Below are 22,413 nucleotides of genomic sequence, written 5' to 3' on the forward strand. Positions count from 1 at the left end.
CGACTAATATTTGCGTCGAATTAAGACTTTATATTCGAAGCAATTAGTTTCTCTGTTAGACGTTCCTTCGTAAATAAAGGTTTAATGGGTGGTTTATTCGACAAATCTGAAAATGAAGCGTGCAATCCATTAATCGCCAGCAGGGCGCCGGGAGTCAAAGTTATACCGTGGTCGTCAATTCGGTTTTCATTGACAGTGTCTGGTCCGAATTTAGTGAGCTGGGCGGGGACAGGAAACGAATCGCGGTTGACAATGATTAATTGGTGGGAAATGGATCGGTATAACGGCAATTTCCGTTCGCGGGTAACAAGCGAAATAATAAAACAGCGAGTCCAAAGTTTCTTTCCCGCCAGCGACGACAACGTTCTACTGGCAAACTTGGAAAGACATAAAGAGAAGTCGACTTTCTGCGGAATTCCAAGTAAAACAAATCTCGATGACGGATGGTACCATACATATTCAACGACTAATATCGTGCGTGAAATGCTGACATTATAAACGATAAGAGTATTTCCTGCTGGACAATAAAACTTCGCAGGATCGGGGAAAAATTTAGACGAACGAGCATGCACGAGGTGTTGAGCCGCTAATAAAAACTTATTTCCCCGCGCCGGCTAGAACCGACTATTGTTCTTTATTTTCGAAACGAATACGGCCAATAACGGTCAATATCCATTTGCCTATTTTGTCCAACGCCTGTACCTCGCGGAGGCTAAAAATTCCGGATCTCGAAACCGATTTTAAAATGTTTTTTTTTTCGACGAGCAATTAAACCGTGTCTCGACACCGTTACTATTGTTGCGATGAAATCGATGTCGATCGATCGCATCCTCCCAGATTCGAACCTCGCAAACCAATTCCAGCGATTGGTATGTTTGTAAACTGGATACTCAAGATAAACAATTAGTCCTGAAAATGGACATCCCCTTCATGAACGACGGATCGTGTTCTCCATGATTTCAAATAATTTCGGTATTTTGTAATTCGTCCAGAGAGCAGGAATTAAACGATAAATCGCGCGATGAATCGATTGCATGTAAAATAAACGCGTTCTACTCGAAGCAAGCGATGTACATATATACGGATATGATCAACGAACATTCCGTTCGCTGTAGCAACGACGCATGGAAAACACGGGAATAAGTTAATACGTGAATTGTTGGGAAATCGAATATGACGCGATACACGATGAAACCCGCTTTGCATACGAATGGAAAGCGCGTTGCAATGTTATTCCAAAAATTTTTTTCCGAATTCAATATTCTGTTATTTTCGTATCAATTGTTATTCCTTTTTAAAACCATTATCTCTTTCATTCGATTATCTTGTATTCCACGTAATTAATGTACGCGGCATTCGGCGGAAATTTAAATAAACGGATGAACATTGACAAACGATGTAAATTGACGGCAGTGCCGTTGTAAATGAGCTTCGATTCGAATCACGCAGACTCGTTCGTTGTAATTGTTATCCGAGACATTACCGTGGATGCAAAGGGGAAGAAATTCGAGCGATCGACAGGTCCAAAGAACCGATAGGACAGCGGACTCGTAGAAATTTCGCATCATTGTAGCGGAATTCGGCTTGATCCGTTAATCTGTCGAACGTAGCAGGCGCTGGACGGTTTACACGGTCGCGTTAAACCGGTAGGAAGTTCCTGACGGCGGCCGTGTAAAAGCGGCTCGTAATTTGTAAGTGACACAAGGACCCGGACCTCGAGGACATCCCACGTGCACAGAAGCCGATATGTGTCACTCTGGTCTGCCGTCGCTGGGATTAAATGGAGGCTTGTGTAAATTATCGCGATCCTGCCAATTGGATAAGAGTGATTGGCGCTCGTCTACGATCCATTGAATCTATTCGGTTCTCGATTATCGCGCGGCAGCTAAGCGAATCGAAAGACGAGTTAGCTTCGTCGCAACGCTAGGGTAGTTTTAATCCAGACAGTTTTGCTAGACTCGAAAAAAAAAACGATCGATGACTGGGAACGCTAGTAGTTTTTCGCTAAGGTACGGTGCCAACCCGAAAGTAATTTCAGCTTCTAAAGTTTCTACGGTAAACAAGCTGTTTACGCGGACAATGGATCTATCAAGGTAAGCTACACTTTGGTTGGTTTTAAAAGTTAGGAGCCGTAGAATTCCACTCGAGTTACATGTTCCGTTTCGATGCGATAACATTCTCGCGATCAAGGATCAACATACCTTTTGAAACATCATGGAACGAGAATCTAAATCCAGTCATAGAAAATAATAGGTTCCGCGAGGAGTTGTTTTACGAGCGTGGATTCGTGTTTCGCCAATATGTTAGCCCAACGTCGGATACGCGGTCGTGTATCGGCGGATAAGGATTAAGGTAAGGCTGCTGTAAATTATTCTGTCAATTCGATAAGGGCAATCAGCGGTGATTGCATGCCATTAAGTCCTCGAGTCCTCTCAGCACTTTGCCATGCCTTGCATGCTTGAAAGCCTTATCTTTGGGAGGATCTATGGGAAACGTGAAAATTATATATATCGAGTAAAAATATTCTCGAAGAATAATGGATGTCGTCGAGTTGATGCATCGTCGAAATGGAAATTTACGAGTCCTGCCATTCCTGAAAATTTGTGACGATAATGCGACTTGTACGCCCTAAAATTTGTATCTACCCAACGGACCGATGCAATCTCCCTCTTCTCGCTCGACACGACAAATTTCCTCGGTCGCTTCGCAAAGAGTCGTGGCTATACACTTCTATTCTGTATACACTTTGATTCTGAATCGCGTTTGCGCACCTAGTTACCCGCGTACGATTTCAACGCTCAAAATCGATATCGATCAACGTGACGGGGCATAATCCGGGAAACGGGCTAGCCGCGACCTCGCATAAAACAATATAATCCAGGTAGTAGGATAACAAGCGGCGCGTCTGCCGGTCAACCGAGACAAGTACGAGCGGACGTGTTCCATTTAGCGTACGAACGATGCAGCGACGTTTTAATACGCCACGGATTCGAGTAGTTCCCGGTGATTGCGCAATCAAAGGAATTGAACTGCGCCGGAAATACGCCGCCGCCCGGAGGACTCGTCGAATCTTCTTCCGATAGAAACGATTCGAGCGATTTCGCGAACGAGGAGAAAAAAGGCGAACAGGCGAAGGAAGAGACGGGAGAAGCTATCAACTATCAGACTTTCTTCCAGCCGACGATCCGATCCGAGTAATCTAATCGGTACCGTTAAACTTTCATGTATGTATGTAGTTCAACGGTTACGAAAATATTCCATATTTCAAACTTCAACTCGTAAACAACTGTAGATTGTTTATTTTAGTTTCTAGACGTAATTGCATCTGGCACGATCCGACATTTATCGTGAGATGACGTCGTCGTAGGTCCCAGAGATAATTTTACAGCTTCGTCAAACAAGTGGACAGCCGGCTCGACTCGAGTGGCTCTCGCGTCTGGCTGTGACGAAAGGATGACAACTAGCATTGGTAATGGAATTCCGTAGTTTCACGTGGAACGGTTGCGGGGAGTGAATCAAAGCGGCCGTGAGGCCGCTCGTTGACATGACAATTGCACCAATCATCAATGCATGAATCACGGACAATCCACTTTGCCTTCGTCGTGTTACGTCGAGCCTTGTTACGCGTTGCCGTCACGTTGCGGAAAGTTCGATATCGATCCTGCTCGATACGGGTGCATGTGTCGCGTGTGTATACATGTGCGTGGGTCAGCGCGTGTGCGACTTTACACCAGCCACGAGCCCATTGACTTTGCTTGGAAACAGGCCAACGATGTAACGTAACTTTCGGGAGACCAAATTGCCAGAAGCCCGTCTCCTCGACGCGTTCCACTCTCCTATTTTTTTACTCTGTCTCGGCATTTTCATATCTATCTCATGGCCGTTATAACAGACACCAACGTTGAACACGGTGTGAATTAAAAAACTAAACAACGTAAATACTATAAAGAGAGTTACACAATTTACAAGGAATCAACCCTCCTGCTTCAGGGCATATCTTCGGGGGTGAATCGTGGCAGCAACTACCTCTGCTTTCGCGCCATGATTGTCTCTACATCGAACACATAGTGTATTCGACAGTTTATGCGAAGAAACGAGATATAGGATATTTAGTTGACTAAATCCATCGACTTTCCTAATCGGTAAAGGGATAATATTCTTTCCCAAACTAGAAACCAAATTTCAACAAACATAACTCTCACGGAATTCGTTTCCTTACGCTGAAACGAGCAAAAATTAACATAGTATTTACGTGTTACGAAGCGCGGAAAATTATTCCCATTCGTTGTAAACTTTGTACCCTTTTACCGTGTAACATTTCCAGCACGGCGATGGAACATTTTCAACCACACAATTTAGCGATTGTTTCCTGTGTGGCGCGACTGTCACTTCGTTATGACATTTCCTTTGTTAATTTAAACACACGCGACACGCGCCACTCTGTAATTCTGAATACGCGAAGAGACGGAATTCCACGGTCACACGTTCGAATTGAATGCGTTCTAATCAAAAGGACCGCGCGTCGATTTTATCGAATTGCTCGTTAAAGCGATCATTCGATACGCGCGACTAACAGGGACTAATCATCGGGAACTGCAGTTCGACGCAATGAAGTAATACCGAACGAAATACTTTTTCCTCTCTTTCGTTCCGTTCGAATACGAATTCATCGATGCGGCAAATTAAATTATCTCCGAGGTATAAATTTTCCAATTTATCGAAGACGAATTATTGTCAAAAGATAAAACGATTTGCCGTGCTATTATCCGTAGCTCTAATAAACATATCGGTTTACACCTGCGTTAGGTCTGAGTTGGATCTAGTTATCGATCATTTATTTTTGTTAGTATTCGTATATCTGCTAAAATTGTTATTCTTGTCTGGGATTAACTACGTTAAGTCGGCGTTAGAAATATCCCCATTTTTCTCCTAACTATCCTGTTAAGGCAAAGCTATTTCGCGTTAATAATGACGCAAAACAGCCATTATACTTGCACCGTGTTTTATGGGCAACTACGTAACTGTCGTATCGCAGGAGTAGCCGACACGCGAACACTCGGTTCGTATCGCCGTAAAGGCGTTCGGCTATTGAGAAATGTTTTACATAGTTTGAAATATATTCGTGTCGAAGTACCATTCCACGTTCCATTGCAAAAACAGAGTGCGCATCGATCACCTTCCACGAAAATTCCGACAACGCTCGTTCCTCACCCGGAGAAACGAAAAGTGGCAGGGTCGTTTCGCTAAAAAACGAATTCAATCACGCGGAAACTCTGTCTCCTGCCCTTTCCTGCCCTTTTTAACCGAATCGGGTACGAGGGAATATTAAATTCTTCGAAGCCATAACCGCTCCCCGCTCCCTCCCTCCCTCCCTCCCCCCCCCCCCCCCACCCCCTCCGCAAGAAAACTATTGCTCCGTGTTACCATCGCTTTAACAATTCGAAATTCGAAAATCAACCAAGAATGAGATGGTTTCTGGCAGACCAAACATCGAGGATCGAAATTTCGAACGAAAGGCATCGCTTTAACGACAACAAGCTCATCCATCTGGCACGATAAAGGGCTCGGAATGGGTGTTAATAAGAGAATCTGAACGATCGCTCAAGACTCCGTCGGGACGGGGAGAATTAAATTGAAAAATCACGGCCGAAGGGGTGAGTGGGGTGTCGCTTTGTCAAGTCAGATTACACGCCAGGGACGCGGAGATTATTTCCGTGATTCGGGGAACGCCTCTCGGCCACGAGGGCGCTGGTCGATTAAGAAGAGCGGAACGGAATTGCACTTTTCCGATGCAACGTTTCCGAGAAGGTCGACGAGCCGACGCCAACGGCGACGTCGCGAAGCGACTGCTTCCCCTCTTAGGGGAAGGAAAGTCAGATTTTATCATTCCTCGGAATTCCACCGTGCTACAGCTACCCCCGCCGTTCCATTTGGACGTCGCCCCCTTTCACGGTTTCCCCGCGAAGCTGGAAAAGCTTCCCCGCTCGAAATTCGGCCGCCACTCGCAATCTCGCATTTGCATCTCGTTGCCTGGTACGCCAGCGATTCTGGATCCGATCGTCGGGGGAATACGAACCTCCCTCCTCTTCGGCGAGTAGAAACGGGCGAAAGTTGACGGAGGCACGAGGTATTAGGATTCACGCGGTGCAGCCCCGGTGGATCGAAGCGCTCGATACAGCATATAGAGAAGAGGTTTTATCCCAGCTTCCCTGTTGTACTGATATGCGCTGGCTTCGCTGCCCGACGGTTTTCGGTTGATTAATTCAGGATCCCGTGCTTATCGGGTCGACGCAGAGTTCGAGGCTACCAACTACCGCCGCGTATTTTTCCTGGAATATATTAATTCGAATGCGATAAGGAATTTTAAAGGGGACATTTTAAGCACGGTTCCCCCTTCTTGGAAAATAACAAAATAATTCTTCGAGATCTACTTAAAATCGTTTAGCTACCTTATCTTAGTACTTGGAATCGTCAGCGAATGAGCATTCGACGTTATATACCACCTCTCTAGTAGGTTGAAATTTTGAGAGACGGTTTCTTTGCGGCTTCTCGAAATCGCGGCGATGCCAAGGAAGAAATACGCGTGCCAGCGCAGCATCGATTCGATACAGAAATGCTGCGAACTGCTGCGTCGTATCCTCCCATATCCTGTATTCCTCGAGGGAGACACGGAGTCAGGTAAACATAGTGTAACCAGCCGTAAGTGTATGCAGACGAGTCGCTGGAACTTCTTTCCCGCAGACTTTGCATCGTACTCAATTTTCCTACCCTGGTTCCTGGACCCTTGGCCTTGTTTATCCTCGCTATAACGCATAGAAAGCCCTGCTCACCGATCGCGCTCGTTACAGCACCGACGAAACGACGGAGGTTGGCTCTAAGTCGACGACCACGATAACAGTTTCTCTTTGCGTCGCGAGCCCCGGGAATCCCGAACCGTTCCCCTTTTTCCGATCCGCTAATGCCCCTGCTCCCAACTTCCCGAAGACGTTCATCGGGAATCGAACGAAACTTTCTAGGCGCCCGCGATTAGGTCGCGCTTGGAATGACTATTGCGATGAGAGTACAGGAGAATGTTTCAGATTTTACTTGCACCGTTGCGTTGTATCGTGTCAATATTGTAGCGCGACATATTCCGACGAGGGTTCCGTGCAAGGTGAGCCAATCGAACTTAAATTGTGCTATGGCGTCGTTAAAAATCTTAACGACACGAACAGGGGAGAAACGGCAGTTAAGGTCAATTACGTAGAACTCGAGTTTGGCTGCTCGTAAAAGTCGAGGCCCGATATAACGGTAACCAATCTTCGATTGAAACGATCGGCACTCACCAACCATAATTCTTTGGGCGAAGGGTCAATTATGTGTCAGGATGATAAATGACTTCTTGCGGGACGTCTGTAAAGTTTCCACTCGGCCGACAGAAATACATAAGCGGAACTGGAAGATGGTTGAAATAGTTAAATACCTTGTCGAATCGATCGGTTAGAAAAGTTCTCATATAAATGTTACCTGCCGTCTCGCGAATATCGATGAGAATATGGCAGCGGTCAGCGAGACCACGATTTAAACTCGGTCTGTTAATCGCTCAAATATTCTCCTAAACATTTGTTCAACTTCTATCAACGTCTGGGATGTATTAATCGCGAGATTACCTTTTGAATGTTCTTCGTGGACTCTTCGCTACAGCTTCGCGAAAATAAAAAGAATTAGTCTTCAAAGGAGCTTTACTTGTGGACTGGTCCGATTCTAAACCTCGAGTTCAAAGAGCGCGTTCTCTTTTCTCTTGCGCATTCGTTGGTCTGACTTCAAAGTGAAACAGCGATTTGTGTACAACAAAGAATTGAAGAAAATTACAAGGATCGGCCGTAAGGACAGCCACCCATGCAAAAGAAATAACATCCGAAGTTAACCAATGATTCGAAAAACTTGCTGGATATTTTATGTTTAAAATTTGAACTTGTTCTTACACGTTTCGACTTAATGGCTCTACGTGCCAAACTACTATTTCACCTGAACACGTTAGAACGCAACCACGAGAGCGTGTAAAATGACCATTACCAATCGAAAATTCGACTCTGCCATCTAACTTTGGACCAACTGGTTCGTTTCTCTCAAGTAGTTCTCGAAATGAATCGGTTGACCGGCTCGAGTTCTGTCTCTAAAGAGAACTGAAGGATTCTCAAAGGATGAACTTCGCAGTTGCCGCCTATTGATACCGCCGAATCACAGCAAACCCTATTTCCTTGGCTGAAAAGGAAGAAGCGATCGTCTTCGAGGTTGCTTCAAACAGACTAAAGACCCGGGACGCGAATGGAGCCGTTGGACCGTACACTTAACGAAGATTTACAAATTAACTCGTCCAGCCGAGAGGGAGAGGCTCGGCGGAGGAGTTGAATGAGATAAGGATACTTTTAGAAAAGCGATTTCGACGAAAGAGATTTGAATAACGAGAGTTAATTTTCTTTGGTTCTTAAAACTGTCGCACACAGGTTGAACCGTTTACCTCTTACACTAAACTCCAAACGAACCTGTTTGTTCGTTTATCCGAGAATCTATCGTGTACAAAACAGCCTGTATATTGTAGGAGTCTAAACGAAAAATAAGGCACGGAGATTCGACGCCACGATCCTCGGATCCACAATCGAGCGCTTTACCTACGCGACCAATCCCTTAGCCTACGTTTCGTGTTCTTATTTGACTCCTTATTGTTGGGAGGCGCGGATACTACAATATTATAATTCTATGTTTAGTAGATTTATTAGCAATCGTATCACGCCAGAAAAAAGTTTACTTATTCGCTCCGATGCTAAACCGTTCAACCTCTCGATTGTAAAGCTTAATATTTTCCAATTCGCGCGTGCCATTTGAAGGGCTCTCGATGAGAAACCGGGAGCTACCGAAGGACGGTGAAGAAACATCGCTTAACGTGCTTCACTTCTGGAGAGTTGAGTGCCTTTTACAGAAATGTCTGCCGAACGGTACTTCCTCTTCGCGTCCTTAGGTACGTGCTCTGGAGCGGGTCGCGTTTAAAATGAACGCCCGAAAGAGCGTTGTTTCTGGGCTGCCGCAATGATCGAGCACGTACCCGGATAACATCTAATAAAACGGAGGCTAACCTTTCGATGGAAACTGTAAAGCACCGCGGCGAGTCGTCGAATAGAAAATAAATACGCTTATATATACGCTTGACCCTTGTTTCAGGTTCAGATTTTCATAGTCACGCGTCCAAGTAAATTTTACATCACAGCGAGGATTTTTGAATGAAATATGATTCTTGGTAACCTTGGTTGAAAAAGACAAAATACTCGCGCTCGAGACGAGAAAAATTGGCCTGTCGAAGTCGCTTCCCCAACTGTGAATCATGCAAGGCACGAGCCGCACTTTTACACCATGCCAACCTGTCTCTTTCTTTGGGAGACAAAGAGCGTGCAGGTTAGCGCATTCTATCTTCGAAATACAATGATGGGGTGGAGCGAACATGGAACGAAGAGATAAGAGATAAAGCGACGAAGGAACCAAGTGCCGGGGGTACCCTCTCAGTGACCGTGACAGGCCAATAGATTGCGTTTCGAGAACAGCCACAGTGCCTGGAGAACTTAGCTTTTTATACGATCTAGAGCAATGTATCCTAGAAACAAGAAAATCGGAATACTCTTTTTAGTCGACTCGTCCTCTGCTACGGATCAAATCCAGCTACTACCCTTCCAGCTAATCCTCGCCTAATCCAGCAACAGTCCAAGTAAAGCAAACTATAGCAACGCGACCGTGCCTAGTACGCAAAACCATTGGCAAGATCCACCGAGTCCATCGAGAGCAACGTTTTGATAGCTGATTGCTCGCGTACCTAGTCTTTCCATGTACCCCGAATCCGGTCTCTCTTCAGATGAACTCGCGAGGGATCACGTTCGACGGAACAGTCTCTTCGGGTGGCTTTGAGACGAGCGTTGCCATTAACGGTCGAGTATTTAGTTTGGGAGCAAGCGAAACGCGGCAAGGGTTGAGAGGGGAGGATCGGAACGAAGGAAAACAGGCGTAATAAGATAGGTGGAGAGGAAGTGTGAATAGACACAAGGAAAGGAACGGACGTGGCTGAAGTAGCGAGCAAGAAGGAACAGAGGAAAGAAGAGAGAGCCTGGTGGATGGAGAGCTCTCAGCAAATTGGAGAGTCCCGGCCTTTTCTATTGCGTGCCCGTTTCCATTCGCACGGAAACATCGGTGCGCCTCTTTTTCTTCTCTTTTAAGCTTCCCCCTCAGCCCTCGCTACCACCTCGGTTCTTTCTTCTAAACTGACTCCCTCTTCTTTCGTCAGACGCTTTTTACCGCGTCTTTCTGTTTCTCGTTCTGTTCCACCCTCGCCCAGCGTGGCCTCGTTCGTTTCGTCGCACACTCCGAGAAAATAAGTGGCATGGTCTCGCAAGGAGGGTTACTTATCGTCGTCGGTCATCTGGGGATGTCGCGGCTCAACGGAGAACGTAGGCGCGCTTCGCGGATGATACATGTGTTCTACTATACGGATGAGATAGCGATATTCGTTTCAGTTCCAGGTCCCAGGGGAAAACTCGTTGACAGGTAGCGTTTGATAACCGCGCCGCGTCGGTAACCACAGAGATCGAGGAGCGAAATTCGATCGAGGATCGTAGGGTTCCAGGGAATCGATATACATAGTTCAACATAGTATACTCTATCTGCGAAGAAATACTTAGTGGAAAAGATCAATACTTGCAAGCTTTTGAATAAGTTTCGTGCGATAGCTGCTCCGATTGTCTTACACGCGGATAGAAATTGTTTTCCCTTGGTAATGTCCCACTTACTCGTCAGGTTAAATTATTCACCCGACTCGTGGTGTGCCCCAAACGAATAAGATACCTATATTCGGTTCAATTTCTAGCAATAATTCATCGTCTGACATCTTAAATCTTCGCGCTGCAAAAGACCAACAGGCGCTCTGATCTGTCTCATTCACCCCTCGTAATTACACGTTTCAAAGGATGACACGCGAAACGCATTTTGTCACCGAGACCTCCGAAGTTGAGTAATTACCCCAAGCGACGTTCAAGGAAACTTGCGTGAAAAACATGGCTCTACCAGACGCTCGAATTACGCTTAATACGTAACGAGGTTAAATTCCGTTGTTTAAAGGATACGTTGAAGGTGTTTTAATTAATTTTGTAACGACCTTTCAGACATTCGCCGTCAGAACAAGAGACGCGTCAGACACCTTGCAAAAAATTAGTTTTCGTGACTGCTAAACCCGTACTGTAGTCTGAGGGGACGACTGCAAAGCAAATTGTTTTGAATTCTGGATGTACCAATTATAACAAACATCCAACTTAAACGTTTGTCGGCTAATGTCTCGTGTTTACCAACCGAAAACTGAAATCATTTAATTTTTACGTTTTTGCTACATTCGTGAACGAAGAGAAGAAGAATTCAAAGTGAAATTTCGTTCGGTAAATAAAAATATGCGCGCTCGCCGTACCTTCAACGTTGCCTCCATTTGCACAGCGTAACTACCACGCGTACATAGTTTCGCTCGACTATCATAGTTTTTTTCAGAAGTACCAGCTGTAATAGTTTTTGCACCATCTAACGTAGGTTTCGCGCATTCAATGCGAAAACGCAGAAAGAGACCGAAATAACCGCGCGTTGAAAGAGAGGTCAAAAATTTTCAATTGCGGGTATACACTTTCACTCGCGAAAAAATTCCCAGCCACCCTCTGCACAGTTTTCCTCGCTTTTTGCGCATTTTTCTCTTCTGGTAGACCTTCTGGTAGCTCGCAAAAGAAACGAGGGAAGAAATGAAAGCTTGGACTTTGCCGCGACCGCTGCTTATCGCCACGGTTATCAACGCGTGCATTTATAAGGGAATCCTAATTTTACCCCTCGCGTTGCGCGTTGAGTTTCATTTTTATCGCGGAAAGATACGGTGGAAAATTTTTATTACGCCGGAAACGATTATTCGAATCGGGAAATTACGCCCGCCTCGCGATAAACGGAAATGAAAAATGTTTGTCTATTAATAAAACGTGATCCTTTCGCGCTGCCCTGTCGAGTTTCATTTTTAACGCCGTGCTACTTTTTATCGTACAGATGTCGAAAATGCTCGCCGTGCTTGCAATTATTCGACGCTGGAAATTTTGCGCACCGCGATAAGGGAGTGGAAAAACATTTTTCGATTGAGTGCGTGGGATCTGGGGATGAAAAGTACATATTCGATCATGTAGAGGGCGCGAGGAAAATATTTTCCACAGCTTTCAGGCGTGAATCCACGTATCTAGGTCGATGCAGATTTGTTAAAAAAAAAACTTAGTTCGTGCGTGAAAAATTATAACTTAATTTTTGTATATAAAAGAAGGTTTCCGGCACAGCTACGTGAAATACGAGAAACATAAATGAAACATTTATTCGAGAATAACAATGTTCAAAAATTAATGATTTGTGTACAATCGTTACCGTTCACAATAACTCAGCGATAAATAAAATGGAAAACGAAACGATTAGTTCCCGAGAGAGTGCTACAATTTTAATCGCACCATTCGGTACATGGAACAACTAGTGCTGGAAAAATGAAGTAAGTCCAAAATTTTGATTCTTCGGAAAAACAAACACTGCACGCGAACCATTGACATCCGCGAGCCACTGAACCCGCTGATTCTAAACCATTTTTCTAGTTGGGTTATTATTTCATCGCGTCGAGTGACGGTCATGATTGTTGTTCGTAAGGACAATCTGTTACCGCGTATCCATTTGTAACGATATTTTTCAGGCCTTGGACGCGCGGTATTTTTTTCCAACGCGTCGACGAGGGAATTTGTAAGCAACGAGGAGCGAACCGTGTCGGTCTTCGCCCAATGCGGGTCACGGCAATGCAGCTAAAATGAACTTGAGAAAACTACTAACGTAAGGTGCAATTTTTCCACTCGAACTGCTACAACTAACAGAACACTGGACCTTATGCGTTCCATCGACGTAATAAACGCAAGCTGACGAAGCACAACGTCGAGGAATCAATCAGGATCGAATAAAACTAATTGCCCGAGTAGCGAAGCCTTTCTGTTCCTGATTTTTTGTGTTTCCCAACCTATTGACTTTCTCGAGGAGCGACCGCTCATTCCTAACCGATCACCGTGTGGATTAACAAGACGAACGTGATGAATGGAGAGCTTTATTCGTTACGGACAGCGAAACTTTTTTTTTTCCAATCGATTTGTCGAGCAGCACAGTCATCGCCACCGCGGAACTAGATTTATTGCAGCTTTCCGGCGTTACTTTTTTTTTTTCGTTTCTTTAACGAAGTCTCTTTTTGGCGAAATGCTTTTCGAAATGGTCCCCACGAACATGGTGTTTGCTCTGCTTTTCGGAATTATTGGACACAGCTCGGTTCGATCATTAACGAATCTCTAATTGCTTCTCCGTTTGCATTTCGATATGTACAAAATATACATATTTCGAAGCTGCGTTCGGAAAAAAACTCGGTTTCAACGAATAAAATATATTCGCGCATCGATACATGATTTTATTTACGATTACTAGGTCGAGACTCGATGAATTTTTTAAAAATGAATTGAACGTTAAAAATAAAATACTGGTGACCTCGTTATCGTTGATGTAACTAGCGATCATACCCGCTGACTTTATTATTGTTACACTAGAACAGTGTTTGTGCAATTTGAATGACATCGTGGAACTCGGAACGACAATAATGCACCAAAGTCATAATACGTGCTCGAACTCCATATGCAAAATAGTCTGCTACCGTTATGAATAATAACAGCAAATAATTTTATTAGCTAACGTCTCACGTACACCATCAACTTTACTGCTCAAACACAATTCGCGAATTCCGGTCGAGTTTGCCGCGTGGCTTTCATAAGAGGGAACACTTGAAGTCCCTTCTCGCAAGGGAAATTCAGCAACTCGAACATTCCGAAAACTATGAAAAATTGTATGCAAGTAGTACTTCATCCATAGCAATTCGTCGGTGGTATAATACGGTAAAGTCAGCTCCTCAAGAAATGTAGATTTTTATCCGAAAAATATCTTAAAAATACTTTAGAGAGTGCACCTTGTTACTTTGCGTTAACAGCAACGTAACCATAAATATCGCGATGCGTGATATTCGCCTCGCGAACATAGATAGGGGTGTTGCGGGCGCAAAGTGCCTTAAAAGTCCTAAGTTACAGGCCATTTATTCTTATTCCGTGGTTATCACGGAGTAGATAGGTATTTACAATTAGTTAGAAAAAGAGAGAGAAAAAAGTATGGATACTCTCGACAACAGCAACGTATACAGACTCGAATTAACATTTGACAATTTTTTAAGACACATTAAAACTTCAAATACAACGGTTAATACAACGGTGTACACGTCAACACACATACTCGTTCAACGTTCTAATAATTTCGATCCGACCAAGGGCTTCGCTGTGCGAGTAAGGTTCTTCAAACCCTTCTTCAAACCCTTCTTCAGCCCCCCGTTCCTGAGTCAAAATATATACACAGCTTTTCGATTACTGTTCAACGACCGTAAAAATGACAGCTGTCTTAGCGTTTCCACCGCGTTGTTGACAGTTTGCATCAGCTTCCTAGATGGACTTCGCGAGAAGGATCCGCACGGTCGATCGTCCGTGTTGGTGATCCATGCTATCGAAAATCTTTCTCTATCATCTCGTTATAGCGAAGACGCTCTACCCCAAGTAGCGCGGTTGGACGGGAACAAACAGAAAGTGTCGTGGCAAAATTTTACCTGGATCGCGGAAAAATCCTTCGATCGTAAAATACTTGTACTGTTTTATTAATAAAAAATTGGACCACCATTTCAACTATTTTATGGAACTTCTGTATTTGAATGGGTGGGCTGGCCAAGACAATTTTATAAAAATCTCGTGTAATCGGATCGTATAATGCACATCGCGATGCGAATTTCCTCGTAATACTCCGCGCGAACAATGCCAACAACAATGCTCAGAAGCTGAACAATTAACAAAGCCACACGATACGAAGCCTTCAACTCGTCTGGTTGGCCCGCGGAAAGTTTATTCTCGAAAATCAACATTCCGGCCGGAATTTATTTTACCCAGCTTATTTTTAATAACAGTCCGCAATTAATTCCGCATCCGGGGAAACTCGTCCCGAAAACTCGCGCGCTCCAATGGAATGACTGGAAACGAATGGCGGCAAATACGGCAGAGCATGCTGAAATTCCCATAATTCCTGGCCACCGAGGCAACTAAGCTAGTGCTGCAGTAGCTGCACTCTTGCCATCGAGTAAAAACGTTAACTGGTTGCACGAGACTGGAATAGAAGCGCGACGGGGTCGTCTCTTATTCGCGCCCCGACGGAACGCGATATTCATGTCGCATCCGATGCAAGATGTAATCGTGTTTCAGTACCAGCTACGCTTGACAAGATCGCGTGCGTCGGTAAATCAAACACGACGCTAATATCGGCATTGTACGCGCGGTAAGATGATTGCAACTAGCGATGCCTTCGAGTAACAAGTCTTAAGGGGGCAGGTCATGTAAATATTATACAGAGCAGGTGTTCTCGCATCGACGAGTCTGAGCAGCGTTAGGAAGACAGAGGAAATGAGGAGATAAGCCAGAAGAGAGAGAGAGAGAGGGTGAGGGCAGCTAGATAACGAAGAAAATGCCGAGAAATTCGTAGCGACTCCTACGGTGGAAATTTCGTCTTCGCTCGAGTTAGGTTTCCGCTAACTAAAACGTATCGATCGAGCGGTAAATCGTGCCGCGATCGATAAACCATCCATGGGTACACGGACGAACTGACATAAACTTCCAAAGGAGTATGTTGGGCACGTATGACGTGGACCATCGCGATCCGTGCGGGGCTGTAGTCCTCCGTACGTGCGCGAACGCGCCGCGCCGTGAAAAGAGGCCGCCGCGACGCGCCGACACCGCGAGCCGAGAAAGCTCGAAAAAGAAAATGCGAGTTACATTTCTTTCTAACCCCCCGAGAGATTCAATATTTCACCCCTTAGCACCGGTAAGAGATCCGTACGCTCAAACTTTCCACGGAAAATTCACCCTTTTCCGCGTGCGTTTCCTCGTACACCTCCCGGCTCCTCCAAGTTTCACAGGAAGACTCTTTCGCGTGGAAAGTTTGTTCGCTTCGTTTTGCGCTCAAGATACGCGCTGAACGATCATTTAATTCAGCCGTTCGAATAGTAATCGAGGAATTTGGAGAAGCGAATACCGAGCTCTACGGCTGCAGAATACCGCGGGCATTCTTTTAATGCTTGGCGGTGTTGCACGATGAATTGGAAAAGTCTTTTTATCGTTCGAATGGAGACAGAAGCGAAACAAAATTTCATTTGGTTCGGTCTCTTTTCCAAAATTGAATACACGTTTCAAGTATGGGGGTAACATCGCCAGGAAAATCATCATCGTAATCATCGTAAACATCGCGATGAAATTTTTTTATGCGAAAGCAATTAAAAGTTCGTTGGAGATATCGGTAGACGTATCGTTTAATAGCGATACGCCTTTCTCATTTTGTAATTAATTTTTTTTCAGCGGCCGAGACGAGAAGCGGAAAAATGAACAAACGTGGTTTCGAGTAATGATTTCTCGCGTCGGGCAAACGTAAAAATATACGCCCTGGTTCCCTTCATTGGGAGGGCCGCACTCTCCTTTCCCCTCGAAACAGTTGAATTATTCAAGCTCGTTTTTCCGCGATGTCTGCATTTTTCGCGCTCTCCTTTTTCGCCCTGGCAGCCAGCTCCGCGCAGGAATAAACTTGGTCCGATCGGTCTCTCGTCAAAGAGCCGCGCACGCCTTAAATCTTTGCTCCAGAAAAGAATGGAGGGGAAATAATTTTGCTAACTTTTTCCGCAAAATGATTCGAGCAATGTTCATTCTACCGATTGTACGAAAAAAAAATGTTTCTCCACAGAAAATAGAATCGAAGAAGAGATGTGGAACATATTCCGTTCGAAAATAAATCTACTCTTTACGAGCTTGGCGCGCAACGTTCCTCGGCAAGTTCAAACTTTTTATAGCAAGGTAGTTGTAACTCCCGATGTAAGATGACCGTTTATTTGTTACGATAAATTTCTCGTGTAAACTCTTGGCGAGGATCTCTCGATCGGTTTAATCGAATTTACAAGTGTTCCCATTCCTGGATTCCCAGGTGTCCTTCCCCTTTTATCCGCCACCCTCCTTGACACCTTTCCCGCGGTAGGGGGCGCTTTAACCCCCAGATGTAATAATTTAGGATAAGACCAGCCTAGGGAAGAAATAAAATTGTGGAACGCCACCGACCCATTAGATTTATATTGTTCGAACGTGGGTCAAGAAGAAAATTTACGATCGACACCTCCCATAGCGGCGATCTCGAGGATGGCATTCAGAACGAACGATGAATTATCGGGGAATATTCGCGCGCCAGTTTCTGTATATTTCTTCGACAAAGTTAAACGAACTGCTAATCTAATCGTTCAAGCTACAACTATTTTTGGATGTCTGGACTCGAGCTATCGAACCATCGAGAAAATCCAAGGATTGGCGGGAGGGGAGCGAGGGGACTAAAATCATCCTCGAAGCAGACAGTTCGAAGAGCGCTCATTCGACAAAGGGTCACAAAGACGCACGTATCACCATCGGAGTTCATTTTATGGATTACATAGTGGCGAATAATCGGAGCGGAAATTCAGCAGGCATTGTTTCCCAGGCGTAGTTCGCTCGACGCCACAGACTCTGTCATTCGAACCGGTCGCTGCGCCTCGTCATCGTCATTATCATTGTTATCATCGTCATCCCCGGTCTGCGTATACGTCGCTTCGTCGGGCTCTCCTAGACGCGGTGCAAATGACGATTCGACTGCGACAGAGAGAGAAAGCGAGCGTGGTCCCAGCCCTTCTTCGATAACTACGGACTGTCGTCTCTTTTCAAGCAACTTCCAGAGAGAAGTTTCAGCAGTCGCGGTTTTTCTCGGTCTGGCTTGGGTCTTCTTGTTCTGTCGCGTCGTCTCCCTATTCCTCCGCGAACGCAGCTTTGCCCTTTTCAATCTATCGAGCCCCTCTCTGTTTCGCGACGATTGTTCTCTCTCCGTTCAAGTGCTTTTGTGCGTTTCCTCTTGCTTCCTCTCTCCGAAACAATGTCATCTATCTTCCGTCGTGATCCACGTCCGGTGCATCGTGGCGGAATTACCGGTACTAATACACCTCCGTAACGTCGGGCTTAGAGCATTCACGGCATTCACATACGTGGCCGACCAACCGCTTTAGATCTACGTACTTATCCGCCTGTCCTACTCCAATCAGTTTTCCAGGACCACGAGTATAGCGACTCTTCTTGTTGACCATCGTTTTCGAAGCTTGGGGACAAAAGTTGATCCTTCGAGAGCGTCGAAAGCCCACAAGATCGAAAGCTTATGCTCACAATTTTATCTATCTATCTATATGGGTACTTCTGTTTCTATTGAAAGCTCCCAAGAAACGTTCGTGAAAGCTATGGGCGTAAACTTCTCACGAGTTAATGGCTGACATGATTACATTATGAGGCAAATGTGTTACTTAAAAATTATCATATTGCAAACAAGTGTTTCTCTCGGGTTTTGCGCAAAGCGGGCTACCCCTTTAGCAGGATAAACTAGCGCCATCGGTGGCAAAGGAGTCAAGTTTGTCGTAAAATAATTCCTAGTCGTTTCACCGATAGATGGCGCCACCGAGTTTTTGCTAGAATATAAATACCAACATACGTTTTTCATTTACTGGTAAAAAAGTACAAGTATGGAATATAACTGCAGCGTCGGTAAACAAGATATGAAGCGCTACCTAGTGGCTATGCTACTTTCAAATTTAATCCTTTGCGCTCGGGTGGCGCCTGTAGGGCGACATATGTAATTTAAAAGTGATTTTGTGAACGTACAATTTCAAATTCACTCACATCAGAATACAACTAATTAGTAATTGAAATAATAATACATCGAGTCATGAACGTTCGTAGATGTTTTTCTTCGAAGTAGAGTTTTTGGTTTCACAGAAATTTATAACAAAAGATACAGCTCTTATATACAATACATAAATCATATTAGAAATAAGTACAAATAAAACCTCACCGATCGTTGCTTTCATAATGGACATCGGAGTAGCTCTGCTTCAAACTTTAAACTGTTAATTGCTAATTTCAAAGCTGACGCCAACGTCTAGTATAACGCGAATCCATCTTGAATCTTACTCTATCTTGAAATTGTACAATACATAGTACTTGTTATGTTTACTAGCGCCACCTACCTATCTTCGAGTAACTAAAAACGTGGTTTCAAGGTATCTCATCTTAGACCCTCTTCCTTGTCCGTGATACACATCCGGTATGTCATGTTGTCTCAGAGTCCCGTATTTGTTACTTAATATATGTTAAATTAATTAAATCGATAAATTAATAATAGTTTTATACTGTTGATAATTATCTTGTGTTTTCACGTAATTATTTTCATTATCATACTTCGTATGTTTTTCATTGATCTAAGTGGATTACGAATGTGTTTCACACAAGGCATTCGTGCTCCTACGATAACAAAAACGTGTATTTCGTTGTAAATCTGTAATACGTTAAAGATATTTTGATATATTAAAGAATATCGTGTTAATAATCATCTCTTTTGATATCGAAGTAAAATTTCATCTTCATTTACATTACAACTTAAACACTATTTTGACATAACCTAAGCGTTTCAACTTTTGAACTGATTACATTTTATCGTAGTTTCTCATATTAAATTGTATCACGTACGAACCCTCTAAATATTTTGTCTCGAGTGCTTATTTCTGAAAAATGTGAATTATTTTTTTCTAGAAATGGCAGACGTACCAGCTGATCCAAAAGCTAAAACGAAAACAAGCAAGAAACCAACTTCAGAGGAGCCGGTGGAACCAGCTTCTCCAAAGAAAAAGAGACCCTTCAAAAGACACGGACGTCTTTATGCTAAAGCTATTTTCACTGGTTACAAACGTGGACTGCGTAATCAACATGAACACACAGCATTGCTCAAAGTTGATGGAGCAAAGAGCATACGTGACTCAGATTTCTATATAGGAAAACGATGTGTTTATGTATATAAGGTATTTTTTTAATAATATTTTATCGTATCGAGCAATATAAAAATTAGCTAACCCAGTAAATACATATTTCTGTATAGGCAAAGAATAGGACACCTGTTCCTGGCAAAAAGGGAAGGAAAACAAAAGTTAGAGCTATTTGGGGTAAGGTAACGCGACCTCATGGAACCAGCGGATCTGTACGTGCTAAGTTTAAGAGAAATCTGCCTGCTAAAGCTATGGGTCACCGTATCAGGATTGTAAGTTGTTCGATAGTGTTCGATGTAACTGTACCATATGTATGAAATTTAAATATTTAACAACTCTTTTTTTCTTTTACTTTACAGATGTTATATCCCAGTCGGGTATAAATCTTATACAAAATAAGCAAATAAACACCATTTTGGTAACAAATTCAAAGTCTTTTATTTTCTTCCCTATTCGAGTAATCTGTATGTTATATATATATATATTAAAAATCTAAACTTTATGTTAAAATAAATCCTAAAGTGATCATTTTTCATAAACACATTTTTTTTTATATTTTATTCCGTATTTATTTATACTCTGAACTTAACCTTGCATGTCGGTAAAACATAACCTTACATCTCGTACGCTTGTATATATTTAATATTCTATCTATAATGTAAACATTAGAAATTTAGAGGTATCACATTCGATTATTTAAAATTAATGGAAAATAAACTACAACTAAATAAAATAATCAAGTTTTTTTTATCGATTGTATGTATATGAGAAGCCATTTTCTATCAAGCATGCATAGTGAACCAATACACTGAAACTTGAAATCCTGTATACGCGTTGAAATACACGCAGCATCATATTTCTATCAAATCTAGGAGTTTTGTAGTGACTACATTTCCGTGCGATAAAAGTAAATATTGCAAAACGTTCAGAATCTTCCTTACAGGAAGAACAATCTTTTCTCTCCTAAAAGTGGCACAATGCCGCTCTACCAGTTTAAATAGATCGTAAAGCATATCGAACGAAGATGATGTTTTGCTGTTTGAGAAATTGTTTTGACGGCCTTGGCTTTACCGAAACTCAAACGCCGAAGAGGGATCTTAATCCTATAGCTTTAGATACATGTTTCATGGGTAATTTTAACATTTACGATTGGGATAACTTAACGGTGTTTTAAATTGTTAACAATATCTGTATCATCGAATTTGCATACAATTTCTGCTTTTACATGTCTTTAAAATAAAGACGTTTGTTGTGTGTCACTTATAACGTGCTACTATCACTATAAAACTTTCACTTTTTACACCTTTTAAACTATCTCTAATGAATGCTACATTTTCGAAATGTAAGAAAGTTTAAAGAAAATATTGTCAATTTGATGTAGGACATGAAGTTGTTATAGTAAAAGACGGCCTAAGAGTGTGTGGTTGTGGTGGTGCCTTAACAAATGCCCCTCTCGTCCAAAGTAAAAGTTATTTTGAAGTTAAAATACAACAAGGTGGTATATGGGCAATAGGATTAGCTACTAGGTCCACAGATCTCAACATTGCAATAGGAGGAAACGACACTGAAAGTTGGGCTCTTAATTCTGATGGAATCATAAGGCACAATCGGCAAGAATTACATACAATTCAAAGTCTGGTTCAGGAAGGCGACATTATTGTAAGTACAATGTTGGAAAAACATATTAATTTGTAATATAATGACTTTATCCATTAGGGTGTGTCTTATGATCACGTAGAACTTAATTTCTATATGAATGGAAAATCAATGGATGCACCAGTTATGGGGATAAAAGGAACTGTGTATCCAGTACTTTATGGTAATTTGCTGCAAATTAAAAAGATTCCTAACTTAGGAGTTAGTCTTTCAACATATTACTTTTCTTTTGTAGTGGATGATGGGGCCATTTTAGATTTAATTTTGGATAACTTTGCTCATCCTCCACCTACAGGTTTTGAAAAAATAATGTTGGAGCAATCATTACTCTAGCAGAACAAGTTACACATGACAGTATCGATCTCTATAGAGCTTGATACTTACAAAGTTCTGTATGTCCATCCTCTAAGTTATCTAATATTAAAGTACAGAGTCCAAAACTATTCTAATTTTAGACAGAAAGTTCTAAAATATAATTCTATGAATAAGAAATTCTTTTAATAATAATGTATAAATATATTTAACTAGAAATTGCAAAATAAACATTTTACTTTATATCTTATTTTCTTTTTTCCAATCATACTTTTAGAACAGTATTTACATAATAGATTTACAGTTCTTATTTAGATCTGGTGTATTTTGAAATAAGTGCATGCTTTCCTTTGTATAATTATTTAATAATCAAATAACATAATTTTTAAATATGTGTACAA

The 22,413-nt window shown here is 42.8% G+C and overlaps 2 protein-coding genes and 1 long non-coding RNA gene across 4 annotated transcripts; all 3 read left to right on the forward strand.

Moving 5' to 3' along the window:
* The first annotated feature begins 1,449 nt into the window (after nucleotides 1-1,449).
* Nucleotides 1,450-13,037, forward strand: LOC128886185 (uncharacterized). The gene is made up of 2 exons (XR_008459776.1): nucleotides 1,450-2,093; nucleotides 12,764-13,037. It is a non-coding gene; the product is annotated as an uncharacterized LOC128886185 (long non-coding RNA).
* A 6,256-nt stretch (nucleotides 13,038-19,293) lies between these two features.
* LOC128886183 (60S ribosomal protein L35a) lies at nucleotides 19,294-20,470 on the forward strand. Of its 2 annotated transcripts, none has more exons than XM_054140830.1 (4): nucleotides 19,294-19,329; nucleotides 19,815-20,080; nucleotides 20,158-20,316; nucleotides 20,404-20,470. In XM_054140830.1, exons 2-4 carry the CDS (start codon nucleotides 19,817-19,819, stop codon nucleotides 20,425-20,427), a joined length of 447 nt encoding a protein of 148 aa, XP_053996805.1. In that variant the 5' UTR covers nucleotides 19,294-19,329; nucleotides 19,815-19,816; the 3' UTR covers nucleotides 20,428-20,470. The 2 variants fall into 2 exon arrangements, with proteins under 2 accessions (XP_053996805.1, XP_053996806.1); XM_054140831.1 differs by having other exon boundaries at nucleotides 19,321-19,441.
* Nucleotides 20,471-20,811: 341 nt separating this feature from the next.
* LOC128886181 (SPRY domain-containing protein 7) lies at nucleotides 20,812-22,262 on the forward strand. Its single transcript, XM_054140828.1, has 4 exons — nucleotides 20,812-21,174; nucleotides 21,426-21,703; nucleotides 21,761-21,863; nucleotides 21,936-22,262. Exons 1-4 carry the CDS (start codon nucleotides 21,069-21,071, stop codon nucleotides 22,031-22,033), a joined length of 585 nt encoding a protein of 194 aa, XP_053996803.1. The 5' UTR covers nucleotides 20,812-21,068; the 3' UTR covers nucleotides 22,034-22,262.
* The last annotated feature ends 151 nt before the right edge of the window (nucleotides 22,263-22,413 follow it).

Source organism: Hylaeus anthracinus, unplaced genomic scaffold (genome assembly GCF_026225885.1).
Source record: "Hylaeus anthracinus isolate JK02 unplaced genomic scaffold, UHH_iyHylAnth1.0_haploid 11982, whole genome shotgun sequence".
In the NCBI taxonomy this organism is placed as follows: domain Eukaryota; kingdom Metazoa; phylum Arthropoda; class Insecta; order Hymenoptera; family Colletidae; genus Hylaeus; species Hylaeus anthracinus.

Coding starts and splice junctions, on each gene's coding strand:
- LOC128886183 (XM_054140830.1), top strand. CDS start 19,817: ATGGCAGACGTACCAGCTGATCCAAAAGCTAAAACGAAAACAAGCAAG. Junction 20,081..20,157: donor GATGTGTTTATGTATATAAG/GTATTTTTTTAA, acceptor ATTTCTGTATAG/GCAAAGAATAGGACACCTGT. Junction 20,317..20,403: donor TGGGTCACCGTATCAGGATT/GTAAGTTGTTCG, acceptor TTTACTTTACAG/ATGTTATATCCCAGTCGGGT.
- LOC128886181 (XM_054140828.1), top strand. CDS start 21,069: ATGATGTTTTGCTGTTTGAGAAATTGTTTTGACGGCCTTGGCTTTACC. Junction 21,175..21,425: donor TTTAGATACATGTTTCATGG/GTAATTTTAACA, acceptor AATTTGATGTAG/GACATGAAGTTGTTATAGTA. Junction 21,864..21,935: donor TGTGTATCCAGTACTTTATG/GTAATTTGCTGC, acceptor TTTCTTTTGTAG/TGGATGATGGGGCCATTTTA.